The sequence below is a fragment of the Alosa sapidissima genome, chromosome 22 (assembly GCF_018492685.1).
Source record: "Alosa sapidissima isolate fAloSap1 chromosome 22, fAloSap1.pri, whole genome shotgun sequence".
Lineage (NCBI taxonomy): Eukaryota > Metazoa > Chordata > Actinopteri > Clupeiformes > Clupeidae > Alosa > Alosa sapidissima.
The window spans coordinates 15,820,257-15,846,961 of record NC_055978.1 but is presented as its reverse complement, the minus strand read 5'-3'; the positions used below and the strand labels follow the sequence as shown (position 1 = coordinate 15,846,961).

Genomic DNA, 26,705 nt, shown 5'->3' with positions numbered 1-26,705 from the left:
CGGTTTCCCACCCTCGACTGCAGTTAATCCCAAATTAAACTTGGATTAGAAGTAGCTCAAACACCCACACCACAGTCCTCTCCAGAAAAAAAAAAAGAAAAAAACGTTGTGCTTTTAATCTCTTCTCCATGTCAAGGCATCAAGTCATAACAAACCGCAAAACTGCATCTGCCATATCCCTCCCCTGTATCTCCAACTAGTGCCATGCTTCGGTAACACTTAAAGGTGCAGTCAGCGATTGCATTGGAAGTTGTGTTTGTTCTGTATTTATGTTTATATTTCAATTTATTAGCAGACACTATTTTCCAAAACAACGTACATTAAGTTGTGGGTTCAATTCCCGGCTTCCACCGAGCAAGGCACTTAACCCCAAGATGGGGTTCACATAAGTCACTTTGGATAAAACGTGTCTGCTAAATGAATAAATGTAAGAATAAATACATTTAAATGTAAATATTTTAACCAAGGACCAAACGAAACACCCCAGGGAGGTAGCTCACCCCACCCCTCAGTATTCCCAGATAAAATGCACAGAGGGTTTCATTTCTGTTTGGGGGGCAGTTTTCAGAGCCTTGGTTTACAGAGACCAGTTTTTTTTACAATGCACTCACGTAATGGGCAACTAGCTAGATGATTGCTGAATGTGACCTTTAACTCGGATAGTCCGCCCACGGAGGCTTCATCTGTAAAGATTTAAGTTGATATGTAAAATTATTGTTGAACAATTACTAAGCACCTTTGGTTATCACCTTAACCAAACCCACCTTCTAGTGTCAATAGATAATTTGTTAATAATCTGAGCGTCTGTAGGCAGTTTGTGGGCGGACTATCCAAATGAAGTGTCACCCATACTTCTTCCTCTTTTCTTTTTTTGTCCTCCCTTCCACTCATCCTTTCCTCCTCTCTTCTTCCCGTTCCAGGACACAAAGCTATGGATCATCATGGAGTACCTGGGCGGCGGCTCTGCCCTGGACTTGGTACGTCATGTCTTGTCACACGCAACACAGCCAAAGAGCTGTGACCATGACACGTGTGCACGCACACGCACACGCACGCACACACACACGCAGATAGATAGATAGATAGATAGATAGATAGATAGATAGATAGATAGATTGATTTTATTGCTAATATTTGCACAGGTACATTTTTGTGCGTTGCTCACAGTTATCTTTTGTTAAACCAGGCCCAACTGAGGGAGTTAAATAGCACCACATTATTAGTAATAAGTACAAAAAGTATTAAACACAAAGTATTAATCCCAAATTTCCATCAATCGATAAAATATACTTTTATACTTAATAAAATACTTAAATAGTAAATAATTAATCGAGTATCTTATCTATCAATATAAAAACATCAACTTCTCCTGGTGCTCTGTATTGTTTAAACAGCCAGGACAGGACGAGGAGGAGAAATTACCACATTTCATTGGCTGTTGAGTGTAAACATCAAGATTTGTTTGTCGGAGTTGAGGACTTTAAAATGTATAAAGAGGTACTGTCTAGTGAAAGTCTACCTGGTTGCCTGAGGTGCTCCTTGACCAAAAATCATTATAAAGGCTGTGGTCATCTCGCGACTCGAGTACTGTAACGCCCTCCTGACGGGCCTCCCAGTCTGCACAGTGAAGCCCTTTCAGATGATACAGAAAGCAGCGGCGCGTCTGGTCTTCAATCAACCTAAAAGGGCACATGTTACCCCCGTTGCTCAGCTAGCTCCACTAAGCTGCTTTGGATAAAAGTGTCAGCCTAATGATGAAATGTAAATGATTAGCCTATACTGTATGTGCTAAGGTTGCCTGCTAGGGTTGGCACAATTGGGTGGACTTCAGGTGGTCTTTGCCAACCCCCAGCCTAACCTTGACCACAGAGAGCTGCTTAGACCCCCTGATGTCTCCCAATGGTGAAGATCACTCTGAAAGTAAAGAGGTTGTAGCAGCACAAGTGCATCACAATAATTATAACAAGGACGCCTAAATGACACCTAGAATGTTCCTAGAATACATGAAGCTGACATTGATGAGCCTCGTGTAATGCTCTGGAAGTTGCGTGCGTGCACTTATTTGCATGTTTAGGTCAAGAGGATTGTAATGTTTCTGGATGTGGGAAAGGGAGAACCAAAGAGAAGTGTGTGTGTTTGTTTAGGTTAAGCTGTGAAAGAATGTGAGTCTGTGTGTGTATATATACACGTGTGCGCATAGAGATTTAGCTCTAATAAGTGTGTGTGTGTGTGTGTGTGTGTGTTTTCAGATGGAGCCAGGGTTGCTGGATGAGACACAGATTGCCACAATCCTCAGAGAAATCCTAAAGGGGCTGGAGTACCTACATTCTGAGAAGAAGATACACAGAGATATCAAAGGTGAAACACACTCACTCACTCACTCACTCACACACACAAACACACCGACAATGGTGCATATAAATGCACATAAAAACTCATGATCAGACAGATAGTCGGACTTCAACACAGATGCAGAAATCTCTGTCTCTCCCTTCTTCTCCTCATCTTGTCTTTCTCTCTCTTCCACTTTTTGCCTCGTACACACACACCCACTCACATACACACACACGAGCGCACATGCACACACACACACTTGCACGCACTTTCATAGAAATGATCCACACCCTCTTGGAGCCTCCAGCATCACTCCCTCACTGTAATGACTCCATTTTGTTTTTGTAGCCTTTTGATGTATAGAGGACAACAACAGATGCCAAATAACAACAGATTCCAAAAAGCTGCCAAGAGCTCCATTAGAATGCTCTCCCTATTTGGGCCATGACTCTGTATACGCAACGCGGCCTCTCTAGTCTCTCTCTCAGGAGAGGCAGCTAACAGCTTGTCTTAACAGCATCTGAGCGTCCGACTGTCATGTTGCATTGAATACTCTCTGTTCACGCTGAATCTGTTAAATATGCCGATCTATTGAGTCATATTTCTCGTTCAAGCTCGCGGAACAACAACAGAGCTCGACTCTCCGTCTGTATGTCCATCCTAGTAGACACAGAGCAGCACGTCCACCCTACGGATACAGTTTATCAAATGAAACCGTATCGGTAGCAACGAACCAACACTTTGGTTTATGGGTATATGAAAAAGTTCCTCTTGCTCTTTCTCATACGTTTTATTTTGGCCAATGAACACTATCCTCACATAACTTTATGGTGGTGGATGGAATGAACTGCTTTTACGCCCCAAATGCGGAATTTTGTTGCTCAATAAAAGGGTGTATCTGAAATTACATGTTATCCAGTCATGTTGTCACAACATTGGTGCACTGGCGTCTTGTGCAATAATTTGCTGGGTTTAACTTATGAAGTGTAAAATGTCATTACAGCATGGCCTAACAACCGTGAAGTCAGTCATGTGACTTCACGTTGAACACATGACCGATAATTATTGTTAGGGATCGTTAAAGCACATTAATGTTTTATGCTGTAAATGGACACATTTTTTATGAATGTGATCAAACATGCATAAGCTAAATAGCCTATGAAATATTTGGCCATGTTGTGTAACACTATGAAGAGCAAAGAAACCTATAGCAACCTACTGTATAGCTTGCCTATCATGTGCGTTATCATTGCAATTACCTACTGTATAGCTTGCATATCATGTGCGTTATCATTGCAATTACCCTTTTGTCTGCATGGCTTGCCCCATGTTTCATGTCTGAGTGACCCTGACCCCCCCCCTTCCTGTGTTGTTTGATGGCAGCGGCGAACGTGCTGCTGTCAGAGCAGGGTGAGGTCAAGCTGGCCGACTTCGGCGTGGCTGGGCAGTTGACCGACACGCAGATCAAGAGGAACACCTTCGTGGGCACGCCCTTCTGGATGGCCCCTGAGGTCATCAAGCAGTCCGCCTACGACTCCAAGGTGAGGACGTATGCATGTGAGAGAGAGTGTGTGTGTGTGTGTGTGTTATGTTTTTTTTTTTTTATATACTGTCTCTACTGTCCTTTATACTTTGTATTTATTAGTGATTAAACTCATAGGGTTATTCATAGTTTTATTCAGCTGTGATGAATAGTCTTTGTTTTAGTTTTGCTGTCTGTGACTGTTTGATTTATGAGAGAGAGAGAGAGAGAGACTCTTTTGTTTCTCTCCTTCTTTCTCAAATACACACAGACACACACTTTCATAGGCTTTTACCTCATCCTCTCAGATGCTCCAGCATTACTCACATGCAGACAGTTTATCTGACCACTCTTCTGTGTGTGTGTGTTTTGCCTCCAGGCTGACATCTGGTCCCTGGGCATCACCGCCATCGAGCTGGCCAAAGGAGAGCCCCCGCACTCGGACCTCCACCCCATGAAGGTGCTGTTCCTCATCCCAAAGAACAACCCCCCAACGCTGGAGGGCAGCTACAGCAAGCCCCTCAAAGAGTTTGTGGAGGCCTGCCTCAACAAAGAGCCCAGTTTCGTAAGTGGACCCATAGATGATGTACAAATATAAATAGACACAGGTTAGTTATAAATGCATGCATATGTTTTGCTCACACAACTTGACATACAGTAGCGTTATGTAGAGGAGATGCAGAATAGGAAACCTTTGTGGTTCGTAGTGTGGGTCAACTGTGTATCTGGCCAATTTCATTTTATTACTTGAACTTATTATTTGAACTGTTCTAATTATAATTCAAACCATCTCTTTCTGTCTCACTTTCTCTCTCTCTCACTCACACACACACACACACACACTATCACTTTCTCTCTCTCTGTCTCTCTCTCTCTGTTTCTCTCGCAGAGGCCCACAGCCAAAGAGCTTCTAAAGCATAAGCTGATAGTTCGCCACGCGAAGAAGACCTCGTACCTAACAGAACTGATTGACCGATACAAGCGCTGGAAGGCCGAGCAGTCCAGAGAGGAGTCCAGCTCAGACGAGTCCGACTCGTACGTCTTCCCCAATTCTGTTTTTTTTTTTTTAAATTATTATTTATTTATTTTTCTTCAAAACGTTCAAAAATTACCTTGACATGGAGCGCCTGTTCCCTGTGCTGTTCAGACATCTACTGAAGTTAGCATGCAAAGCAGCTAGCGCCGGGCCAGCTCTTTCTAATACCCTTTGTTTCCATGCTGTGTGCGGCTGTATTACATGCAATGCAATGCAATGCAATGCAATGCAATGCAAGTCAATGGAAGAGGGCTGTGTGTGGCTTTGTTCAAGACGACTCGAATCCTACAGGATTCAGAGTTCCTTTAAAATCACTTGTGAAGGGTCTTTCTCTTGCTATCGTTTGTTTAGTGTCAGTTCACTTGGTCATGAGCGGAGGATCTGAACTAAGCTATTCTGCTGTCAGCTCCTCTAGAAATCAGGCTGTTGAGTTGTAGCACTTGGCAAGGTCATTGTTATGTCCTGTACTGGACTTCGTGAGCATGTGTATGTGTGTGTGTAGCGCACATCCCTGTTTGTGAATGTATTATGTACGTACGTATATGTGTGTGTGACCGTGCGTATATGTATGTGTGCATGTGCATCTGTGTTCATGTGTTTCTACGAATGTGTGTGCAGGGAGCAGGATGGCCAGGCGTCAGGAGGCAGTGGCTTTGGGAGTGATGACTGGATCTTCACTATCCGGGAGAAGGACCCCAAGAAGCTGCAGAACGGAGCCAGCCAGGCCGGGGCTCCTGAGGAGGAGGTGAGGGGGAGGAAGAGAGAGACATACACAGGAAAAGCTCTACTAGATAGATAGATAGATAGATAGATAGATAGATGGATAGATGGATAGAGGGATGGCTAAAGGGATAGACATTGGGACAGATGGATATTGAGACAGATAGATATTAAGATATACAGATAGATAGAGGGATAGATATTGGGATAGACAGACAAAGTAGTAGCTCTGTAGGCATTTGCTCTGTAAGTTGAGTTGATAAGAGTTGCCTGTCAGTCAAATATGATTCTTCCAGAATCTTACATTTAATGACAGTTTGAAAATGACCTATGGAATGCATAGATCAAACAGTCAAGCATGATGTAGATCAAAATTTCAATCTGGTGCATGAAGGTAATTCATGAGGCATGAATTTAATATTTCTATTATTCCCCTCCTTATTTCCTGTTCTCTCCCTCTCTCTCCCTCCCTCCCTCCCTCTCTCCCTCCCTCTCCCCCCTCCCTCTCTCCCTCTCTCCTCTCCTCTCTTCCATTCTATAGAACGTTCCCAAAAGGCCTCTATCTCAGAGCTTGTCCACCATCATATCTCCTGCTTTCGCTGAGGTAAGCCACCGTACTGTGTAGGAGATTATAACTCTGCACACTACAGCACACACACCACCAAAGACCCTTTGATAACTGAAGACCAACACAAATGGCTTCCCCTTATTCCACCTCTCTTTACAGTACAAGCCTGACATTTACTGGTGGTATCTTCATTTGTAGCTACGTACCTAAGACAAATACACGTTTTTGGGAAGTTGGGAACACGTCAAGTATTATCCCTGATAAGATTACCTCAGCCCAAAAGTCACTGAATGTGTGGAATATTTCAGAGACAGTGTCACCAGTGCCAGAACATAAGCAGTGTGCAATTGGAATTCTCTTTACCAGTTCAAACGCTCATGTGTATTTGTGAAACCAGAGCAAAAGGTCTGTCTCATTTTTAAGTGATGGACTAATGTGGGGGGGGTAAGAGTGAGGTAGAGACCCAGTGGAAAACACTACACACGGTTCAAAAGCAGAACAGACACGCTGTTATAGAGAAAGAAGAGGGAACATACAGATACAAGCTGTCTCTTGATGAGATCAGGGGTGCGTTTCCCAAAAGCATAGTTGCTAACTAAGTTAGCAACTTTGTTGGTTGCAATGCAATTTCCCATTGCCAACCAACTAAGTTGCTAACAGGTTAGCATCTATGCTTTTGGGAAACGCACCCCTGGTCTTAATGGAGTGCAGATCCACAGAACCCCATTATACATCAGAAAGAAATGTTGGCCCCCTATTATTATGAAGATATGTACCTGCTTGAGTGATCGGAATACCTGAAGTTTTCCTTGGGATACACTACACTGACAATGCATCGGGTTATGCTCCAGAGATCAGACTCAGAATTGATGGTCAGAATTGGTAATCAATGCTCTGCTGTGCATGTCACTAACATAACGCTAGCAGTGCCAACCATTGTGCTGCCGGTGGCAACCATTCCGCAGAGTGAGTGCATTTACGTGATTGAAATGACCTCCGATCGTGTTTGCGATTGTTAGAGGGAAGGCAGAGTCCATTCAGCCCAGCTGGGCTTCTCTATAGCGCAGCTGTTATTAGGCGGCACAAAGCCCCCGTGGGATTGATCCGGTTTGGCCGGCGGCTCACCGGACCCACGTGCCGAGTGGCTCACTGCGGGAGCGGTGGTGCTTCTGTCCTCAAAGAGTCTTTAAAGGAGGCTGATAATGACGTCCTGCGTTCGCCCCCCCCTCCCTAGTTCAGACACACACATACACACATGTACACAGAGAGAGTGTGAGGGATAGACACACACACACACACACACACAGTGACAGACATATCCATGCACACGCGCACACACACACACACTAATCCGTGAAGGATGGCAGTGTTGGAGGAGGAGTTTGATGGATGGGTGGATGGGGAGATTGCTGGTTGGGGGAAATGGCCTCAGAGAGAGAGAGAGAGAGAGATGAAGCGACTCACACTCATCCTTCCCCCACTGTTGGCATCATAGTATCCTGCCCCTCAAGGACACCTCTGCTGTGGCTGACGATGAGGCTGCAGAATGAGTAGGCTGCTCCGTGAGTGCTCCATGAGTGTAGGTCAGTGTAGCGGACACATGGATTTGAAGGGCCCTTTCCCAAACCGGACCCTATACCCTCCCACTCCATCAGCTCGTTTTGTATCAACATTCGTGGCTGCGAAGGGCATTCTCATGAAGGGGTGGGGTGTGATCTAGCGACCTCCTAAAGAGTTAGACTGCACTGCCTGGAAGGCGCTAGGGTTAGGCAAGGGTTATGGTTATGGTTAGGGTTACGCAAGGCAGCGCTGCCTTGAAGGCGCTAGGGTTAGGCAAGGGTTAGGGTTATGGTTAGGGTTACGTATGGCAGCGCTGCCTTGAAGTCGACGGTGAGGTCCCAAAAGACCATCAAGCGTAACTTCATGGGACTCAATGATTTATGTCCTTAAGCAGATGTCTGCTTGGCCCCAGCCATGGCGCAACTGCCTGGGGCACCTGCACCGTATGCCGGCGACCCGGGTTCGATTCCCACCCCGTGGTCCTTTCCGGATCCCACCCCGACTCTCTCTCCCACTCACTTCCTGTCGTTCTCCACTATCCTGTCAATTAAAGGCATAAAAGCCCCCAAAAATATACTAAAAAAATTATATTATAATGAATATACCCAAACCGGACCCTATACCCTCCCACTCCATCAGCCTGTTTTGTATCGACACTCGCGGCTGCGAAGGGCATTCTCATGAAGGGGTGGGGTGTGATCCAGCAACCTCCTAAAGTGCTGCGCAAAAGACAACACTCAACATGTAAACAAACGCAGTGCAACTATGAACAATATTGAGAACACTTTAGTAGCCAGTTCCTTCAAATGCATGTGATTGATTGAGTGAAAACCCCAGCGGTTACACAGGAGTCTAAACTGTCACTCTCTAGTTAGTCTCGCTCTCTCTCCCTCCCTCACTCACACACACAAATGCACAATGACTTAATTCTCGGTCAGAGGAAACAAGACGAGACGCATCTGCTGTAAAGCTGTCATCTCTCGCTCTCTCTCAACCACACACACACACACACCCACGTTCACTATTTGATGTGTGTGTCCATGTGTGTTTTGAAACGCAGCTGCAGGATAGAGGGGACACGTCTGTGAAGCCCGAATCTCTGGAGGAGCTGAGGGCGGCCATCTTCTTGGCTGAGGAGGCGTGTCCAGGAATCTCAGACACCATGGTGTCGCAGCTCATTCAGAGGCTGCAGAGGTGAGTACTCACACACACTCACTCATTATCACACACACACACACATTACGAACACAGACACACACATACATACATAGATACACGCACAGTATAGTCTGCCTGCCTTCATGTCCTTGTTTCTTCCTCTCTGTAGGTTTTCTAGACCAAGAACATCATCATCTTCTCGCCCCTGATTGGTGTTCAGGACCTGTCCATCACTGCATCATACCGCCCCCCCCTCTAAATTAACCAATGAGATGCCAGATGACTCATTTAAGTATCTCTGGGGGGACCACTGGTGATTCAGTCGCTGAAAGAGAAACGTCAGACCCTCACTAGCTTTTCATTTCCTTCTTCCTTCTAGTTTGAAATGTGGGTTCAGATGTGTGTGTGTGTGGGTGGGTGTGTGTGTGAGTTAGAGAGCTGGAAAGTTATATCTTTGCCCACACTGCTTGTACTCACAGCATCTATAGAGAGAGAGAGAGAGAGAGAGAGAGAGAGTGTGTGTGTGTGTGTGTGTGTGTGTATGTATGGTTGGCGGTGTAACAAGGAGAAAGAAAAAAATGCATCTGTAAAACTTGTGTGATTCTCTCACACTAAAGAATCTCAAGTTGCACGCTCCCATTCAGGAAAGAAAACTCACACGTGCACACACACATACACACAGACATACACACACACACACACACCTCCAAGCCTTTGAGAGCATGCCTGGTTCAGAGAGGATAGGACTGCATGAGTGTGTGCCCTGTGAGTGTGTGCTTGAGTGTGTGAGCGCATGGACTTGGCCACCCCCCTTATGCTATCGAGATTACAGCATTCTCACTGAAAACTCAGGTAACCTGCATTGAGCGGACAAGTCATCCAGGGGGACAGGGGGCGCTGTGTTTTTGGATTCGTGTATAAATCTGTATATAGGCTCAGTTTTACAGAGGTTTAAAGACAAATGATGGATTTTTTGTTTTGTTTTTTCCTTTTTTTTGCAAAAATGAGTCACTGTACAGATGGCAGAGTGCTTCTGTAGATATTGTTAGTAAAAGAAGAAGAGAAAGATGAATATTTAAAAAATAATTACGTCACTTGAATGGCCATTACTGAAATTGCCTTGCCTTTTTATCAAAATGTACATTTTTTTGGTGTTCATTTAATTTTAATAAAAATTTTAAATGAGATTGGTCTTGTTTATGTCTTTAAAAATATGGCCCCACAAAGGTCTGGCAGTCTTTCATGGCAGAAGTATCTAAAATATCATAGAATACATTTATTGTGTATTGTATACACTCCCTGGAAGACTTATGATTTCTTACTATCATCCAAACAAATATGGGAAATTAAAAATAGCTCCATTACATTCCCTTACTTTTCAACCCTAGAATAAAGCTCACTCGAGATGATATAATTTAAGGTCTTTCAGATTTTTGTTATACTTTATATGAGGACCTTGAATGACATTACTCAGACAATAAAATTACGCACATATGTTAATCTTTTAGTACAGAACACAAATTTAAAGGTACACTATGCAAGATTTTCACCTTTACGAAGCCAATTTGATGGTAAACCAACTTGTAATAGGCGAATCATTCACCTGGAATAGCTATACAGCATAGACGTTGCGAGTCGCTACTGAGAAAACCAGACATGGAACTTCAAGAATGGCGGCTTGACATCTCGCGAGAATCGTGAATTATTACCTTGTAAGTAGATATAACTCTCTGTTGTTAATCCTTCAGTTCCACAACAAAAGCATTTTCATTATGTACAGGTAGGATAAGTCACGAGAAGTAGGCTATTTACAACGGCAGGGTAAAATATAAATATATCACGATGAAGGGAGCTCTACAGTCACCAAAAATACCTAAACCTGCAACTTAAAATAATGGCTTCAAGCTCATTTAGATGACACAGACTCTTTAAAGGAAGAATTGTGTCTTTGTCAATACCGATGCACAACACCGTAAGGCCAGGTATTGCTCTGTTTTTCTGTATTTAACTCTGTTGTTCCATACCAAACATGGCCCTTTTTGTCAGTTTATGACAAATTGGGTACCCTTACCATTAAATGACCCAATATGTTGAAAATGGATAAAAAGGGAATTCCTACACTGTATTGCTTTAAAGTGTAGTAAAGTATTCTTTTGTTTTACTTTCTGTGCTACTAACTTAATATAACTTAATGTATAACCACAAGTATGGTTTCAAAAGTCAACTAAAGACCCTTTTCTTCAGTCAGCTACACTCCTGAAAGGCATTTCATCCCAAACCTCTTATCTCCTCCTCTCTGGTACTCTTGTGCCAGGTATATGTTTTTTTTTTTCCAGCCACAACCGTCGACTTCAAGGCAGTGCTGCCTGGAAGGCATTAGGGTTAAGCTATGGTTAGGGTTAGGTATGGCATTTATGGCTGCCTTGAAGTCTCAAAAGACCATCAAGCATAACTTCATGGGGCTCAATGATTTATGTCCTTGAACAGATGTCTGCTTATATTCTGTATTGTATTGTGAGCATTGATGAATAATTCAAACGAGGACCATAAAGTTGTATCTGAGTCGTAATCTTTATTTGAAGTGCTTGCTCACGAAACATTCTTTTTGCCCTCAGGTGTTTTAACCTGTAGTTCTTTGGTCTGTTGAACAATACAAAAACACAATAACACTGCAAAATAATAACCAACCAATAACACTACCAGGAACATACAAGATGTTGGAAGGGTCTCGTGTATGCCCTTTACAATAATATACAATTAAGAAACGGAAAGAAACAAAAATAATATGGTCGTACAAAATTATTAATTACAAAACATTTACAATATTAAATTAAACGTTTCTTTTTTCTAACAACCTGTCACTCAGGATGCATGCTGCCCTACTTTCAAAACCCTAAATCTACCAGAGATCTTCTCAATGTCCGTCTTTCACTGTGTTAATGCTAAATATCAGTTCATAATATTCAATTTGATAAATAGCTCTTCTCCTTTGTGATCCAGGCATTAATATGTGTTAGTTTACAAAGGCACCGGGGAACAATATGGCCGAATGTTGTCAATCTGACCCGCACACCAACACAAGGGGTGGCACCCCCCAGTCCCTTTTCATAGATCTCTGTCCAGCATGGCTCCTCCCGACCACTCTGTCAAGCTATACCACACGCGGAAAGGAGGACATCAAAGTGTAGGAAGCGAATGAGCAGTAGGAGGAAGAGGAGTAGAGGGAGGAAGAAGAGAGGAGATGGAGGAGGTTTAGATCTTGGTTTGTTGGACGTCCTCCTCTGCTTTGCCACCTTCCGAGCTGCTGCTGCTGCTGCTGCTGCTCAGCGATCCTCTCTTCTTCTCGTCCTTGTCTTCCGGATCCTTCTCGACGAATTGGGCCTCGATCTCGGCCGGGTCCACATACGTGTAGAAGTATGCCATGATGGAGAAGACCACGCAGACAGCCACCAGCAGGGAGGCGAACAGAATGTACTCGGCCCACTGCAAAGGAGGAGACCATTGAAAGAAATCAGGCAGGGAAGGCCATTAACAGTTCACAGGGCTTTAAGTAACACAATGTATAAATTCCCCTTTGCGTCCATTTCTGAAGTTGGCTACTGGGTACCAATTTAGTGATAAGGGGGTACCAAATTCGACTAATAATACCTATGAAAAGGGTCATGCTCGCAATCACAATGTGACAAAGTGCAATACCAGACCTAGCTTCCGCACATCAACAATGTCAGAGACTTCATTCTCGTTAATGTAAGTCAGTGTAGCATCAACATTTTATGTTAAGGTAAAAGAATGACATTGTGCTGCTTTCAGGGTTACTCAGTGATGGAGATGAGTGGACTACAGCCATCAAAAAAGAATAACAACTCCAACAAATTGATATTTAATTGTATATTCTTATCCACATCCATATCTAACAGCTTAACCAAAGAAAGTTTGCATGTCTTGCATCGGAGCAAATCTCAGGCAAACATTCGAAATGAGTTCATTTGAATATTAACACTCATCACTGAAGATGACACCACATTGTGTCCTCGTCTGGCAGATCAGAGAAAGATCATACAAATACAGAGAAAGATCTGACCCAGTCAAACCAAAACAGGAAGTGAAGTCAACTACATTCAACAGACATTACCTTTTCTGAGATGGTTGCTGCCTCTGCTATGATCAACACAATGATGTTGCCTACGGCAACAGTCAAGAGCCAACCAGCTTGGAGAACAGACTTCATATTGCTTGGGGCCTGGAGGGAGCATCAGAATAATCACTCAGATCAGGTAATCCAAAACACTGTTTATGGGATATTAGCATGTTTCTGCCCAGGTACAAATATTACACTACAGTACTTCATTAGTTTTGTATTGAATTACTCACACTTTTATTTATTTACACACTTTTAAGTATTTTATTGTATGACCATTTGTCACTTCTAAGTTGTTATCGTTAATATGTGTTTTCTTGACTATGCATACGTCTGTTAAATGCAACATAATGTATTATACTGGAATGTGTCAAGCCATTTTAAACTCTTTGTCTCCCCCTACCTGTGAGTAGGAGAACTCCAGACCGGTGACGGAGAACACCACCTCTCCTGCGGTCATGAGGAAGTATTGTGGCAGCTGCCAGGCCATATGAATTACGTTGGGCTGAATCTCCATGGTCTTGGTGATCGAAGCCGCACATTCCTGAGGAAGACAACTAGGTGAGGTGCCTAAAAAAATCCCAAGTTGTGTTCAGAGATGGACATCCACTCATTCACTACTATAATAGTGAATAACTATATGGTGGGTATTCACTATGCAGGCCTAGGGCACAATAGTGTGCGAGTGCATACTGCAAACACAGCTCTAATCCTCAACTTCAAACTTGCATTTTCCTTTAACCTTTCACATTGCTCTAGTCTAATTTTGGGACATACTATCATCAGAGGCGGACAGAGTACACAGCTTTATTACTTGAGTAAAAGTACAGATAACCTTTGCTCAATTTTACTCAAGTACAACAGTCAGATGCCTACTTGAGTAAAAGTACTGAAGTACTTGTTTTTAAAAGTACTTGAGTATCAAAAGCACAAGAGTAGCCTACATTTTTTAAATATTGTATTACTACTGCCACAGTGCTTACATTTATGTACAGAAACGTCCTACAAGTTATGAAAAATGTTAATGTTAGTACCTTGGAGAAATATGTATTTCAAAAAATATGTATTTCAAATACAAAATACTATTTTGTAATTGAAACACTTGAAGCGAAAACTATCATTAACTTGTTCAGAAAGTTGAAATAGTCTGGCGAGGTGGGGCCACAGGTTGGCACATTCCCGGGATGGACCTGCTGCGTCTTCATCCATTGTTTCGTCCATGGTTTCGTCTCTTATCTAAATCTGACCATGGAGTTGACTTTGGCGGAAAGCTGAAGGTGATTGCTGATAGGCTGTCCCAATCAGTGGCGCCTGCACAATCCAATCACGTTTGAGAGGGAAACAACAAATTGAGGGTTTCTGAGATTTTTCCTTTTTTTTAGAAGAAGAAGTAACTGGTACTCACAGTTATGGATAGAAATGTAGCGGAGTAAAGAGTACAATATTTGCCTCTCAAATGTACTTGAGTAAAGTCATGAGTACTCCCCAAAAATGATACTCGAGTAAAGTACAGATCCCTCAAAATTGTAAAAAAGTACTGTACTCAAGTAAATGTACTCCGTTACTGTCCGGCTCTGACTATCATACTATATAAGACTCTACTATAGGAACACTATAGAGGGTAAGAATATTATAGAGGTGTTACAGAACATCTTAGAAGTATAATATATATATAGAAATATTCTATAGTATTATTATGGTTCTTTTTCTTAAGGGCTGACTTACCGCACCACTGATGCTGAATGTGCTGGGGATAGTGTAAGTGACAGAGCTGCCAAAACTCAGGTCTTGGCTCATTTCACATGTGGCACCAGTTTGATCTAATATGGTGAATACCACACTGAGGAGACAAGAGAGATAGATCAGAGAAACCTAGCAGTATGTTATTATCCGATACGGGCGTCACCCATCTTACATACAAATAGGCAACAGGAGCTAATCAACCCAGCCTCGCCTGTCACATAGGCATGACTAGCATGGCTAGCATGACATCCCTTTAGACTCTCGGATTAGCTGTGATGTTATGCTAATGGTATTTCATGAAACACTGACATGTGAGTAAGTGCATGAGTAAGTGACTGACTGAAAAAGTGATCAACAAACTGGGTGAACAGACTAAATCACTGTGTGATGGTGTGAGTGAGTGAATGAGGGAGTGAGAGTGATTGAGTTTGAAAGAAGGTGCAAAAGGGTGAGGTTAATAGTTGAGTGAATGAGTGAATAAGTGTGTTATGAACAGATTAATTAATAAAAATATGAATGAGGAGAGTAATGACATTAAACACACTTACTTGCCCTGAGGCACCAAGGTGTATGAGGAGATTGAATTGGTTGTGATGAACCCGAGGCTTTCTCCACTCCAAGACACATTAAGCCCCTTGTTAAAGGCATTCACAAACCTAAAGCAGTGGAAAGCAATATTTGTAACTGACGATGACAACCGTATGTCCTGTAAATGCAACACTAACTTTTTGTTTGTTAGTTTGTTTTCTTAAGTCATGGATTCACATTGACAACTGTGTCTCTTGTAAGTACACAGGTAGCCGCTTCGACAGTGGCACAGGTCAGGGTCTGATGTCTGTCTGTGACACACGGAGGACTTACTGACCTGACGGCATTCTTTCCTTCTTGAGGCTTGGACATTGAATCATTCACCTGACAAGAAACGACATGCAGATATTTCATTAGTCTGTCTACTCTAGCAGAAGCATTCAACACAGTTGTTGACAACCTATCAAGTGATTTTAAACCTCCTGTTACTCTCAGTGGATAATTCAATTAATTTTGAAAATCACAAGTGTTACTTGGAATAGTCCTCCAAACGTGTAAATTTTCTCTGTCTAAGAGAATGTGTTTATTTCTTTGTATGCTTTTATCATGATACATGTGGAATAAGGGAGTAGCATGATAGGTAACTTAGCATAGACATTTCCAGTGCATTATACTAATCTACAAGTATGTGTATATATATATATATATATATATATATTATCTTCAAAAAAACTGTACACAAATACTGTATATATAGTATTTTTGTACAGTTTATTCTTTTTGATAATAGTTTATAGTAGTATCTTGGTTTGTACTTACTGTCTGTACATCAGTGGGGAAGAGGAGAACAGTCTGCCGCATGTGTGAAACCAAGCTGATGTTGGTAGCCATAGAGTTCACAGTTACCAAAACAATATCCTTCTCTGTGGTAATGTAATCCTCCATACCCTGAAGAGGGCAGAGTGGTGTTAGCTGTCAGACGTTCAAGCCTTTTATGCCACCTCTCCCCACTCACAGATACAGTCACGCTTACTAACGCTTACTAACACACACACACACACACACACACACACACACACACACACAAATGGAACATGTAACATGAATTAATTTTTTTTGATGCCTGCTAAGACAGTAAATGGGATCAGGTGTATATATACAGTATATATATGTGTGTGTGTGTGTGTGTGTGTGTGTGTGTGTGTGTGTGTGTGTGTGTGTGTGTGTGTGTGTGTGTGTGTGTGTGTGTGCTCTATTGTCAGTGTGTCACTGTGTGACTGTGTAAACTTACAGCATAAGCTGGGAGTGTGTACGCAGTCCCCTCGATGGTGCCCGTGACCTGGTTGTTCTGCATGTTGATGAGCTTCACTTGACTCTGGGTGGCGCTAGGAAATTTAGGCAGAGTGTTCTGTGGAGGAGAGACAAAAAAGAGTGAGAGGGATGTGATGCTGTGTGTGTGTGTGTGTGTGTGTGTGTGTATGTGTATGTGTGTTCATCCAAGTGTGTTAAGTGTGTGTCTTACATCTATCTGGAGCTGAACAACACCAGCAGCAGCAAAGGCCAGTCCTGCCATCAACATGCCAACAGTCATCCTTTTCAAGGGCCTATGAAACACACACACACACACACACACACACACACACACACACACACACACACACACACACACACACACATTCCAATTTACTCACAGTACCAAGACGTTCACAATTTTCCCTGTCCAGGAAAAGGTATCAAGTCTACAATCCTATTTGACCCACAGGATGGACACGGGCCTGGTGCCTAAGATCTAACTAGCACAAACAAAAAACGTTCTGAAGGGCTAACAGTGTTGTGTGTTGTACCGTCTGATCTTACACACCTTACAATGAAAGTGCTCCCATAGTCCCATTCAGTGGATGGAGACATTAGTTTGTTTACATTAAACCTTTTCCTACCCATGGTGGAGGTGTCTTTTTTTATCGTCGTCATGGTGACATACTTATTATAAAATCTGTCAAGGCTGGTAGATAGGTTAGGTTTTTGGAGCATCTTGGCATAATTGGGCTAATCACAAACAACGGACAGCTGACAGTTTTTGAGTTATTTGTTTGGACTTCCCCAGAGGATTCCCACCCTGAGCATGACGTCATAGAAAGATGGCCGCCGTGTGAATTTGGTGAATTTATGTCATTGCACTTCCAGTGATTTGTAATTGAATCATGCGCTATCGTCGCTCTGGTCAGGAGTCCATTTGTGTTCTATTGTGATGCTCTAGGTCTGAATCTGTGTGTGCACCAGTGTGCATGTGCGGGCCAGGCACTCACGTGAAGTTGAGGCCACACTTCTTAATGAGGGGATAAACCAAGCTGTCCACAATAGGCACCATAATCAGGATCATGATGGGGTTCATCATCTGGAGAGAAAGACAGGGAGAAAGAGAGAGAGAGAGAGAGGCAGGTGGGGAAAGAGAGAGAGAAGGAATCGGAGGAAGGAAGAATGAGGGGATGGTTTGGGGGGAAAGAGTTTTTCCATCAGTCCCGGTTAAGGTGATTATTTGACACATATGGTGATCGGCATCATGTAGACGAGCTGATGGACTCCTGTGGCCCATGTGACCAGGTGCGCTTCTCACCTGCATCTGATCAGGCTGAATGACGAGCAAACCCTGTAAACAGGAAACAGAAAGAAAAAACAAAGAGTCAAGCAAGGACACATGAACATGGATATATGATCAGTACTGTGTGTAAATGATGCACAGTGTTGAACATGACTATATGGTCAGTACTGTGTGTAAATGATGCACAGTGTTGAACATGACTATGTGGTCAGTACTGTGTGTAAATGATGCACAGTGTTGAACATGACTATATGGTGCTGTGTGTAAATGATGCACAGTGTTGAATATGCATGGCTAAATGGTCAGTAGTACTGTGTGTAAATGATGCACAGTGTTGAACATGGCTAAATGGTCAGTACTGTGTGTAAATGATGTGTGTTCAATGAGTATTGCAACTCCATGGGCACTTACAAAGTTTCCGTCCATAGTGGTGGCCTGGAGAGTCCACCTGGAGCCCTGGGGAGAAGGCCATACATCACCACAATGACACATCAGCTGCATCAGCAGACTTCTTTCTCTTTCTTTCTATCTGTCTATTTCTTTCTTTGTCTTCCTGTTTCTGTCTTTTTATCTCTGTCTCTTACACACACACACACACACACACACACACACACACACACACACACTTTTTCTTCCTTCATTTCATTCATTTTTTTCTTAGCCTTTCTTTTTTCCCCCTTTCTTTTTGTCTTTCTCCCATTGTTTTCATAACTTATCTCTCTATCTGTCTCACATACACATACACACACACACACACACACACACACACACACACACACACACACTGACCTGCTGGTCAAACAGCGCCCAGAACATAGGCAGGGGGATGTAGAGGAACAACACCTTCAGCACCATCTTGATTTGTGCAATCAGCAGTTTCTGAGGACATGAAAAACAATCATATTTACTCTTTCTTCTGCTATGAAACAACTCTGTGTGACAGGCGATATGTTTAGTTGGTTCCAAAGTCACTTGCCTGGGTGTGATCGTACTGATTGTCAAGTTCATACTGTATGTGCATAAGTGTGTGTGTGTGTGTGTGTGTGTGTGTGTGTGTGTGTGTGTGTGTGTGTGTGTGTGTACATACTCCATATTTGTCCTCAGCCCAGTCCATCCAGTGTTCCCTGCTGGGGTACTGGCTGCTGCGGTGCTTGAAGCGGTTCTTGAGGGCGAACTACAATCAGACAGGCACAGAGATAGAACTCAGTACACTCAACATCACAAGAACATAGAACGCCTCCTTACACTCTCTCTTCCATGTCTCAACCCAGACCATTTTATGCATAATATATATTTATTTATATTACCAGAGAAACCATTTTCTCCATGTATTTTCGGGTGGATACGCTACGCTTAATTTAAATTAGTTTTTGTTTTGTTTAAAACGTTAAAAAATGACCCGTGTGAAGAGACAACCGTTTTGACGTAACATCAAAAATGCCTATGCTCTGTGTTGCTCAGATATTCACTCAACTGCACTTAACTGCAAACCAGCTAGTGCTGGGTCGGCTCTCTTGTAATACCACTTTGCACCACGTGTGGTGCTGTATAAATAATATGCAAGGCAATGGAAGAGTGGTGTGTGGCTGTGTTCAAGACAACCCGAATCCTACAGATTTACACACAGCACACAGTCATGCTTACCCCAATGCACTTGCAGACCTCCAACATGATGTTTCCTTTGGGGTCTACCTTGATGTACATCTTGCTCCCCACAATGAAGACAACTGTAAAAAAAAACAACAACAAAAAACACACAAACATACTGATTACGCTTGCTCAGTGTGATGGATTTATTGTGTGAGTGTTTGTTTTTGTAGATGTGTGTGTGTGTGTGTGTGTGTGTGTGTGTGTGTGTGTGTGTGTGTGTGTGTGTGTGTGATGACAGTGCCTGAAGTTTTTGTAACTCACTGAGGGCAACCATCATGAGAGCGGCAGGAACTCCAAAGGCCAGAGGGTAGCATTTCTGCACGGTGTGGATTCCACACTCCTGGGCTGTAGACGACACACACACACACGCACACACGCACACACACACGCACGCACACACGCACACACACACACACACACACACGCACAAACACACACACACATACAATAAGCATATGCAAATATACTCAGTAAGTCAGAATGTAGACAGTGCACATGTGAGGCACACTGAGGCAACACACACACACACACACACACACACACACACACACACACACACACACACACACACACACACACACACACACACACACACACACACACACACACACACACACACTAACACTCACACACACACACTAACACTCACACACACACACACACACACACACACACAAACACACACACTCTCTCTCTCACACACACACACACACACACACACAAACACACACTCACCTCTGAGAATTGGAGTGATGATAGTGGAGAGCAGACTGCCAGCATTGATTGACAGGTAGAAGATGGAGAAAAATGTGCTCCTCTGCTTCTCCTACACACACACACACACACACACACACACACACACACACACTCATTAATGCTTATGCACAGTCATCATCTATGCTTATCAGAGCCCATGCAACCTTTGACCTCTCATCTTGCTGTGTCAGTCTGTCAGATAGGGTGTGTGTGTGTGTGTGTGTGTGTGTGTGTGTGTGTGTGTGTGTGTGTGTGTGTGTGTGTGTGTGTGTGTGTGTGTGTGTGTGTGTGTGTGTCCATTCTGTTCTCTTATCACCTCTACCACTGGCCTCTGTCACTTCTTCACCTGTGCTACGACCTTGGTAGCTGATAAGGTCATTTATGATGACACAACAAATTGTGTCTATCAGTAGGATGCAAATACTGCAGGATTGGATAGATTTTTTGACGATATATGTCATTCACCCATCATTTTATTGACTTAATTTCACATATTATAGATTATTATAGAACATCTGTGTCACGTACGGTGTTAATAATTTTCTTTTGCCTATATGTTTACAGTTTCTAGAAAATGTTCAGGCTATTACCTCCATAAAAGGGTCCAATTGCCAATCATAACCAATCATTGCCAATCATGCCAATCATCATGTGTGTGTGTGTGTGTGTGTGTGTGTGTGAGATTTATGGTCTAACCTGGCTGTCATCAAACTGATCCCCACCAAAAGCAGCCACACAGGGCTTGATTCCTCCCGTGCCCAGAGCGATGAGCGCCAGTCCAACCATAGACAGGGCCCTGTGAGATGGAAGATGACACCACCGCGTTTTAGATAAACACAAGAGAGTTCATGCTTTCAACATAAAAAAAAAATAATAAAAAAATCATGTTGAGTTGTTTGCCCAGAGAGAGTGGAAAATCAAACTCACACGTGTAAGGTGAGGTTGTCCGGTATGCCATCCCTGTTATTGTCAGTGAGGTCATGAATGGCACTGACAGCCAAGACGGCCTGGCCAAGGGTGTACACAATGGACAGATAGATAATTGTCCTGGTGAGAGAGAGAGAGAGAGAGAGAGAGAGAGAGAGAGAGAGAGAGAGAGAGAGAGAGAGAGAGAGAGAGAGAGAGAGAGAGAGAGAGACATGATGGTTTCAGATATGCATACAGTATAAAAACTGAACAGACACATAGCCAACATGTTTTTTGCTGTGATGAGACCAATCATTTATACTGTTTACACTGTAATGAGATGTTCCCCAGTTACATTATAAAGTTGCTTTATTGGAATTATTGCCTTACCATTTATTTTACAACAACAACAACAACAACAACAACAACATGCTACAGTTGCACAGCCCTTTTCTAGGTGATCTAAGCACTTTACAGTGAAGGGAACCTCACTACACAGCACTACACACCTCACTACATTACACCACTAAAACACATGGCATAAAACAAGCAAGAGTTTTGTCTCCAGTGCCGATGTGTGTATGACACATCATCATGTTCAGAGCCGTGATGCATCATGATTCATTACACAACAGCTGCTACACAACAATACGCATCAGAAGCAATCGTCAACATTATTTCTCCTGACCCTGTCCATTCTGTCACAGGGCAATTCCACGGAAAATGTACTTTTTGTCACATCCATAACACCAGTGAAATGACTCGCCATTTGTATGATGTGAATGATAACATTCATGTAATCATTCACATCATACCATACCATCACATTTTATTGGCGTTATGGATGTTACAAAAAACATGATTTTCCATGGAATTGCCCCACAGTCCACACAGCACACAGGACACAGCATGCAGCGTGACTTAGAAGTTGTACAGTATAGTGGCAAATGTAAGTATTCTTTTATGAGGCTGTTTAGCCAGTGGTAATGGTAAGGAGATGTTAGCTGAGAGAGATGCACAAGCCCTTGTTGAAAAGAGTGATGAGGGTCATAATCAGAATTAAATGCGGTGGGAAAAGCTAAGTGCATTCTGGCACTGGAAAATGATTCATTTCTTTATTTCTGATATCTCAACATAAAACAAGCCCTATTCACACAAGTCGAATGAATGCTTGAAAGCTTTTGCCACAAGCGCAAGTCATAAACCACCTGGTTTGTGTAAACACCCTCACACACAGCCATATCTGCCCTTTTAAAGGTAAAGTCCATGACTAATCCACTAACAGCCTTTGTCCTTTGGAAAAGTCTGTGACTCTACTGTAATCCAGCGCACTTTCTGTCATAACCAGTGAATTGCCCCTCATGGTCCTCTCTCTGTTCTCCGTGTGTATGCTCACTTCACTTCAGAGATGGACGCTAAGAATTGAAGGGAGTAATCCTTCATTCAGTGTCTGACCGGCACTCACTTGAACTTGCCCAGCCAGGAGTCGGCGACGATGGCCCCGAGGATGGGTGACAGGTAGCACAGAGCCACGAAGGTGTGGTAGATGGAGATGGCTGTGTTCTCATCCCAGCGCAAGAAATAGGTGAAGTACAAAACCAACACAGCTGAGTGACAGAAAGAGAGAGAGAGGAGAGAGAGAGAGAGATTAGGCTGTGGAGGACGACAGATGCAGAAACAATAGGAGCAGATTTTTGTTGTGTGAAAGGGTATGGGGGAATAGAGTCTGAGGTTTACCTCGCATCCCATAGTAGGAGAATCTTTCACAGAACTCATTCACCACAATGAAGAAAATACTGAGTGGATAACCACAGACTTCCACCTGTTCAGAGAGAGAGGGGGGGGGCAACATCTCATTAAAGTCTGTTCAGAACTGTTCATGTTTGAAATGCATTCTACATTCTCAGCATGGTGAATACCTTTGCCAGTAAATATATAGCCACGTGTGAAAGTCGCTTTGGTATTTTTTTATTTCTAATTCATTATATCGCATTTTGATGAGTTGTGTGTAGAGTTTTGATACACAGTATGAACTGCAGAGTAGTGTAATGTAGTGTAAGTAGCATAAATTGATGTGTAGCATAATGTGTCGTGTTTATTTAGGTAACAGAGTAGAGTATGTGCTTGCAGAATGGTGACTTACACTCTTTTTCTTCTTAGTCTCCATGCCCATCTCCTTGTCTGAGAGAGGAGGACATGAGGATTTAATTAAACATCCCCAAAAGTGCACCATTACCCTTGCGTTATACTCATGATCAATCCCACTCTAAAAACGTGGAGTTTTAGAGCTCACATGTACTTTGTCTGCTTTGTCTGACAGGTAAAGAGAATAATTTGCCTCAACATCCATGATGCAATTCACAACTAAAATCACAACAATGTACAATTTTTATATTTTGATTGCTTTCCCAATGATCTGACTAAGGAAATATGAAAAGTTACTACCGGGCCGTAGCCAGAGTTTTTCAAATACTGAGGTCAAATAACAAGGAAAAATAACATCTTAAATGATGACTTCTGGTGAGTTTTGTGGAAAATGGACAGATTGAGACTTCATATTCAGTAATCCATCCCTGATAATGGGGGATGCGAACTGTTGAACTATAACCAATAGGGCCTAGACTAACCTACTAAAGGCTACAACTGCATCACACTGGTAGTCTAATTCCGTTACTTCAAACTCTGCGATTTCCACACTGTGGTCTCGTTTTGAGAAGTCAGATTGTAGCTGCAACTATGCGGCACATGACTCTGTGGTTCAGTGATATTTGTCTCATCAGTTCTATTTTCACTTAATAAATGAAATGAAACCTGAACAAAAAATACAGAGGACATGTCCTCATTGGTAGATACGCGCGTCGTTACTACACAACACCATAATGGTAGACAGTTCACAACAAGTTTACCATGATGGCCATACTGAATTTGCCAAATGCACGATTTATCATTTTTTACACAAGAATAACACAATAACATGGAAACATGAACAAATGATGATGCTATGTTACTGTTTTTCTACTACACCCAATAGCAATTATCTTTAACTCGTTTCAGTTCTATGGCAGCACACATTAATGAACTTTCCAGAGGCACAAGAGCAAATTTGAAACTATATTGGAATTGTTTTAATTTTCATAAAGTCCTCTTAAAAATACACTAAAGTGAAAAATGTTTATAAGACAGCATCAATGGGAATTAGTGCACAAACCAAAACCCAACTCACCTGCCATGGTCTCAGTTTAGTCTTGGGACGGCTCTAGGTATTCTCTTTAGCAATATCCTTAACAAGGCACACACACACAGAGAGACTCACACACACGCACTGGATGACTGATAATGCTTTTGTCTCGCTCTCTCTCCCTCCCACAAACAAACTCCCACACACACACTCAAGTAGCAGGCAAATCACTACTGACACTCAGGAGAGGTGAAGGGGGGACTTTATAACCTGTGTTCAGACCAACGCGCCTTACAGCATCCCCTTCAGCAGAGTGCGGCCCTCCGTTTACGACAGGCATGTCTGTGAACGTGGATGGGCTGAACAGCATGTGGGTGAGAGGGAGAGGTGTGTGTGTGTTTGTGTGTGTGTGTGTGAGTGTGTGTGTTTATCAGTAATTAACAATGAAACAAAACAACTGCTGATTTGTCTGTTAATCAGCTATTAAGAAGTAAGAAAGTACAGTAAGTAGATTTTAGCAGATAATATCTCCAGGAGTAATGTTGCTGGCATTTCCCCTTTATTTCTCCTGCAGCTCTCTTCAACATTCCATATTCGATTAATTAATAAGCTACTAATGAATAAGTTAAGACATTATGACTTGTATACTACAATAAAAGATACTACAGTAAAATGGTTAATATGCTCTGTAGAAAGAAAGGGATGCTATTTTAGGACGCTTGTCTGTTTGCATCACCTACTGTAAAGGTTCACAATTTTCACATGACGATTTAGTCATTTGGGAATCACATTTATCCAAATAGTCATACAGTACAGTAATCATATAATGAACTATGAGTAACTAACTATTGGTACAGTGTGATCACTAGTACCTAGTGTTCTTCCAAAAATAATCACTACAAAGAAGACTCTACTACATCACTACAAGACCTCTATGGATACAACAAAAAAATCACTTGCATAATAATTCATTTATAATATTTTGGGGACAGTTAAACCTTATTGTCAAAACCATTTCTTTTTAGTCTCAGAATCAAAAGCATACACTAACTCATAGCACATCTCTCCAGGCACGCTTAATGTGATTCAGCAGCTCTAGGAGAACAGATAGACCTCACATGTCAATTATTGCTCAGCCACTGGAACAGGCCTGCTGCCAAACTCGCCACTCCTCCACACTTTATCAATGACTACCCGATCACCTTTCATGCCCTCACTCTACCCAAAATGTCATCAGGTGGGCCACTAGCCACTTCTGGCATCCACGCTGTATCAGACATCAATCACTACTGATATCAGCACGTTTTCTGTTTCATAGGCTACTTTCTAACTAAGCTGCCTGAACTCTATGTACTCTATGTACTCTATGTACTCTATGAAATGAACACATAATAGTAACATGTGGACAACATAGCCGTCAATGGATCACTGACTGCAGCATGTATTGTTAAGAAGCAAGACTGTGCCAAACTCATACAGATCATAACCAATAAGGACATTTCTAATCTACACTCATATGGGCTGTTGCAAATGTACTGAATCTCTCTCTCTCTCATGATGCGGACAGACATGGATCAGTTTTTTTTTTTTTTTTTACACAGATGAACCAGATGTTTCACACTGTACACTATATACCTACTGTAAACATGAGTGCTGAAGGTAGCTAACCTGTAACCTGTTTCAAACAGCATCAGCATGCTTTAGTTTCAGCCCCAGTGTAAACAAACAATATACTCCTACTTGTCTTTACTTCACACTTTAATATAAGCTCTGAAATTGTACACAGTGCAGTAAAAAACTAAACTCAGTGCATATGTTTACTTGTAGCTCATACCTTATGTATCAAAAACCAAAAAAACACACTCACATTAGAGACCTAGTGCTTAGCAATCCTCGCAGCTGTTTGGAGAAGCCCACGCTTACAAACTACTATACTCCATGGTTTCTCTCAATGTGTTTGTGAGTGTGTTTGTGCGCGTGTGCATGTGTGTCTGATTGACAGGGGGCCAGGATTAAGGTGTCCTTTTTAGCTCACACATACTGTCACACACACACACACACATACGTACACACACTGTAGCTTTCCCCGGTGTCAGCATCCCTCATTCTCTCTAAGCACATCCAAAACACCAGGCGCAAACAAGCAGTGTGCTCTGATGCTGTAAGGTCATCAGACCTGTGTTTCTCAGCAACACTGGCCGACAGAAAAGAACACAAACTGACACTCTCATGGTCAGCGGCCGCTGATCTGAAGGATTAGTCAGATTGATGACTGCATTTTCCTGAAATATTATTATTAGCAAAAGATA

The 26,705-nt window shown here is 42.5% G+C and overlaps 2 protein-coding genes across 3 annotated transcripts in view; one reads left to right on the top strand and one right to left on the bottom strand.

Annotated features, from left to right (window-relative positions):
- Positions 1-10,085, top strand: part of stk24b (serine/threonine kinase 24b (STE20 homolog, yeast)) — a 21,863-nt gene extending 11,778 nt beyond the window's left edge. Inside the window, exons 3-11 of the mRNA XM_042078797.1 lie at positions 921-977; positions 2,250-2,358; positions 3,718-3,875; positions 4,236-4,421; positions 4,746-4,891; positions 5,511-5,637; positions 6,154-6,216; positions 8,801-8,934; positions 9,068-10,085. Coding sequence (XP_041934731.1) covers positions 921-977; positions 2,250-2,358; positions 3,718-3,875; positions 4,236-4,421; positions 4,746-4,891; positions 5,511-5,637; positions 6,154-6,216; positions 8,801-8,934; positions 9,068-9,107 — 1,020 coding nt within the window. The 3' untranslated portion in view covers positions 9,108-10,085. The remainder of the gene's footprint in view (positions 1-920; positions 978-2,249; positions 2,359-3,717; positions 3,876-4,235; positions 4,422-4,745; positions 4,892-5,510; positions 5,638-6,153; positions 6,217-8,800; positions 8,935-9,067) is intronic.
- Positions 10,086-11,450: 1,365 nt separating this feature from the next.
- slc15a1b (solute carrier family 15 member 1b) lies at positions 11,451-26,418 on the bottom strand. 2 transcript variants are annotated; one of them, XM_042079172.1, is made up of 24 exons: positions 26,264-26,418; positions 24,442-24,498; positions 23,362-23,399; positions 22,956-23,040; positions 22,684-22,825; positions 21,240-21,359; positions 21,009-21,108; positions 20,292-20,382; positions 19,818-19,901; positions 19,551-19,633; positions 18,994-19,080; positions 18,696-18,785; positions 18,318-18,362; positions 17,922-17,954; positions 17,614-17,702; positions 16,830-16,911; positions 16,599-16,715; positions 16,127-16,255; positions 15,645-15,691; positions 15,328-15,435; positions 14,762-14,876; positions 13,440-13,580; positions 13,031-13,138; positions 11,451-12,381 (listed from the first exon to the last, which is right to left on the bottom strand). In XM_042079172.1, the coding sequence occupies exons 2-24, from the start codon at positions 24,446-24,448 to the stop codon at positions 12,151-12,153; spliced, it is 2,172 nt and encodes a 723-aa protein (XP_041935106.1). In that variant the 5' UTR covers positions 24,449-24,498; positions 26,264-26,418; the 3' UTR covers positions 11,451-12,150. The 2 variants fall into 2 exon arrangements, with proteins under 2 accessions (XP_041935106.1, XP_041935108.1); XM_042079174.1 differs by lacking the exon at positions 24,442-24,498.
- Positions 26,419-26,705: the final 287 nt, after the last annotated feature.

Excerpts from the sequence above, each read along its gene's own strand:
- slc15a1b (XM_042079172.1), bottom strand. Across the intron at positions 19,081-19,550 it reads AGGTCTGCAAGTGCATTGGG|TTCGCCCTCAAGAACCGCTT; the intron begins GTAAGCATGACT and ends GTCTGATTGTAG. Across the intron at positions 13,581-14,761 it reads CATTCAGCATCAGTGGTGCG|GAATGTGCGGCTTCGATCAC; the intron begins GTAAGTCAGCCC and ends TGTCTTCCTCAG.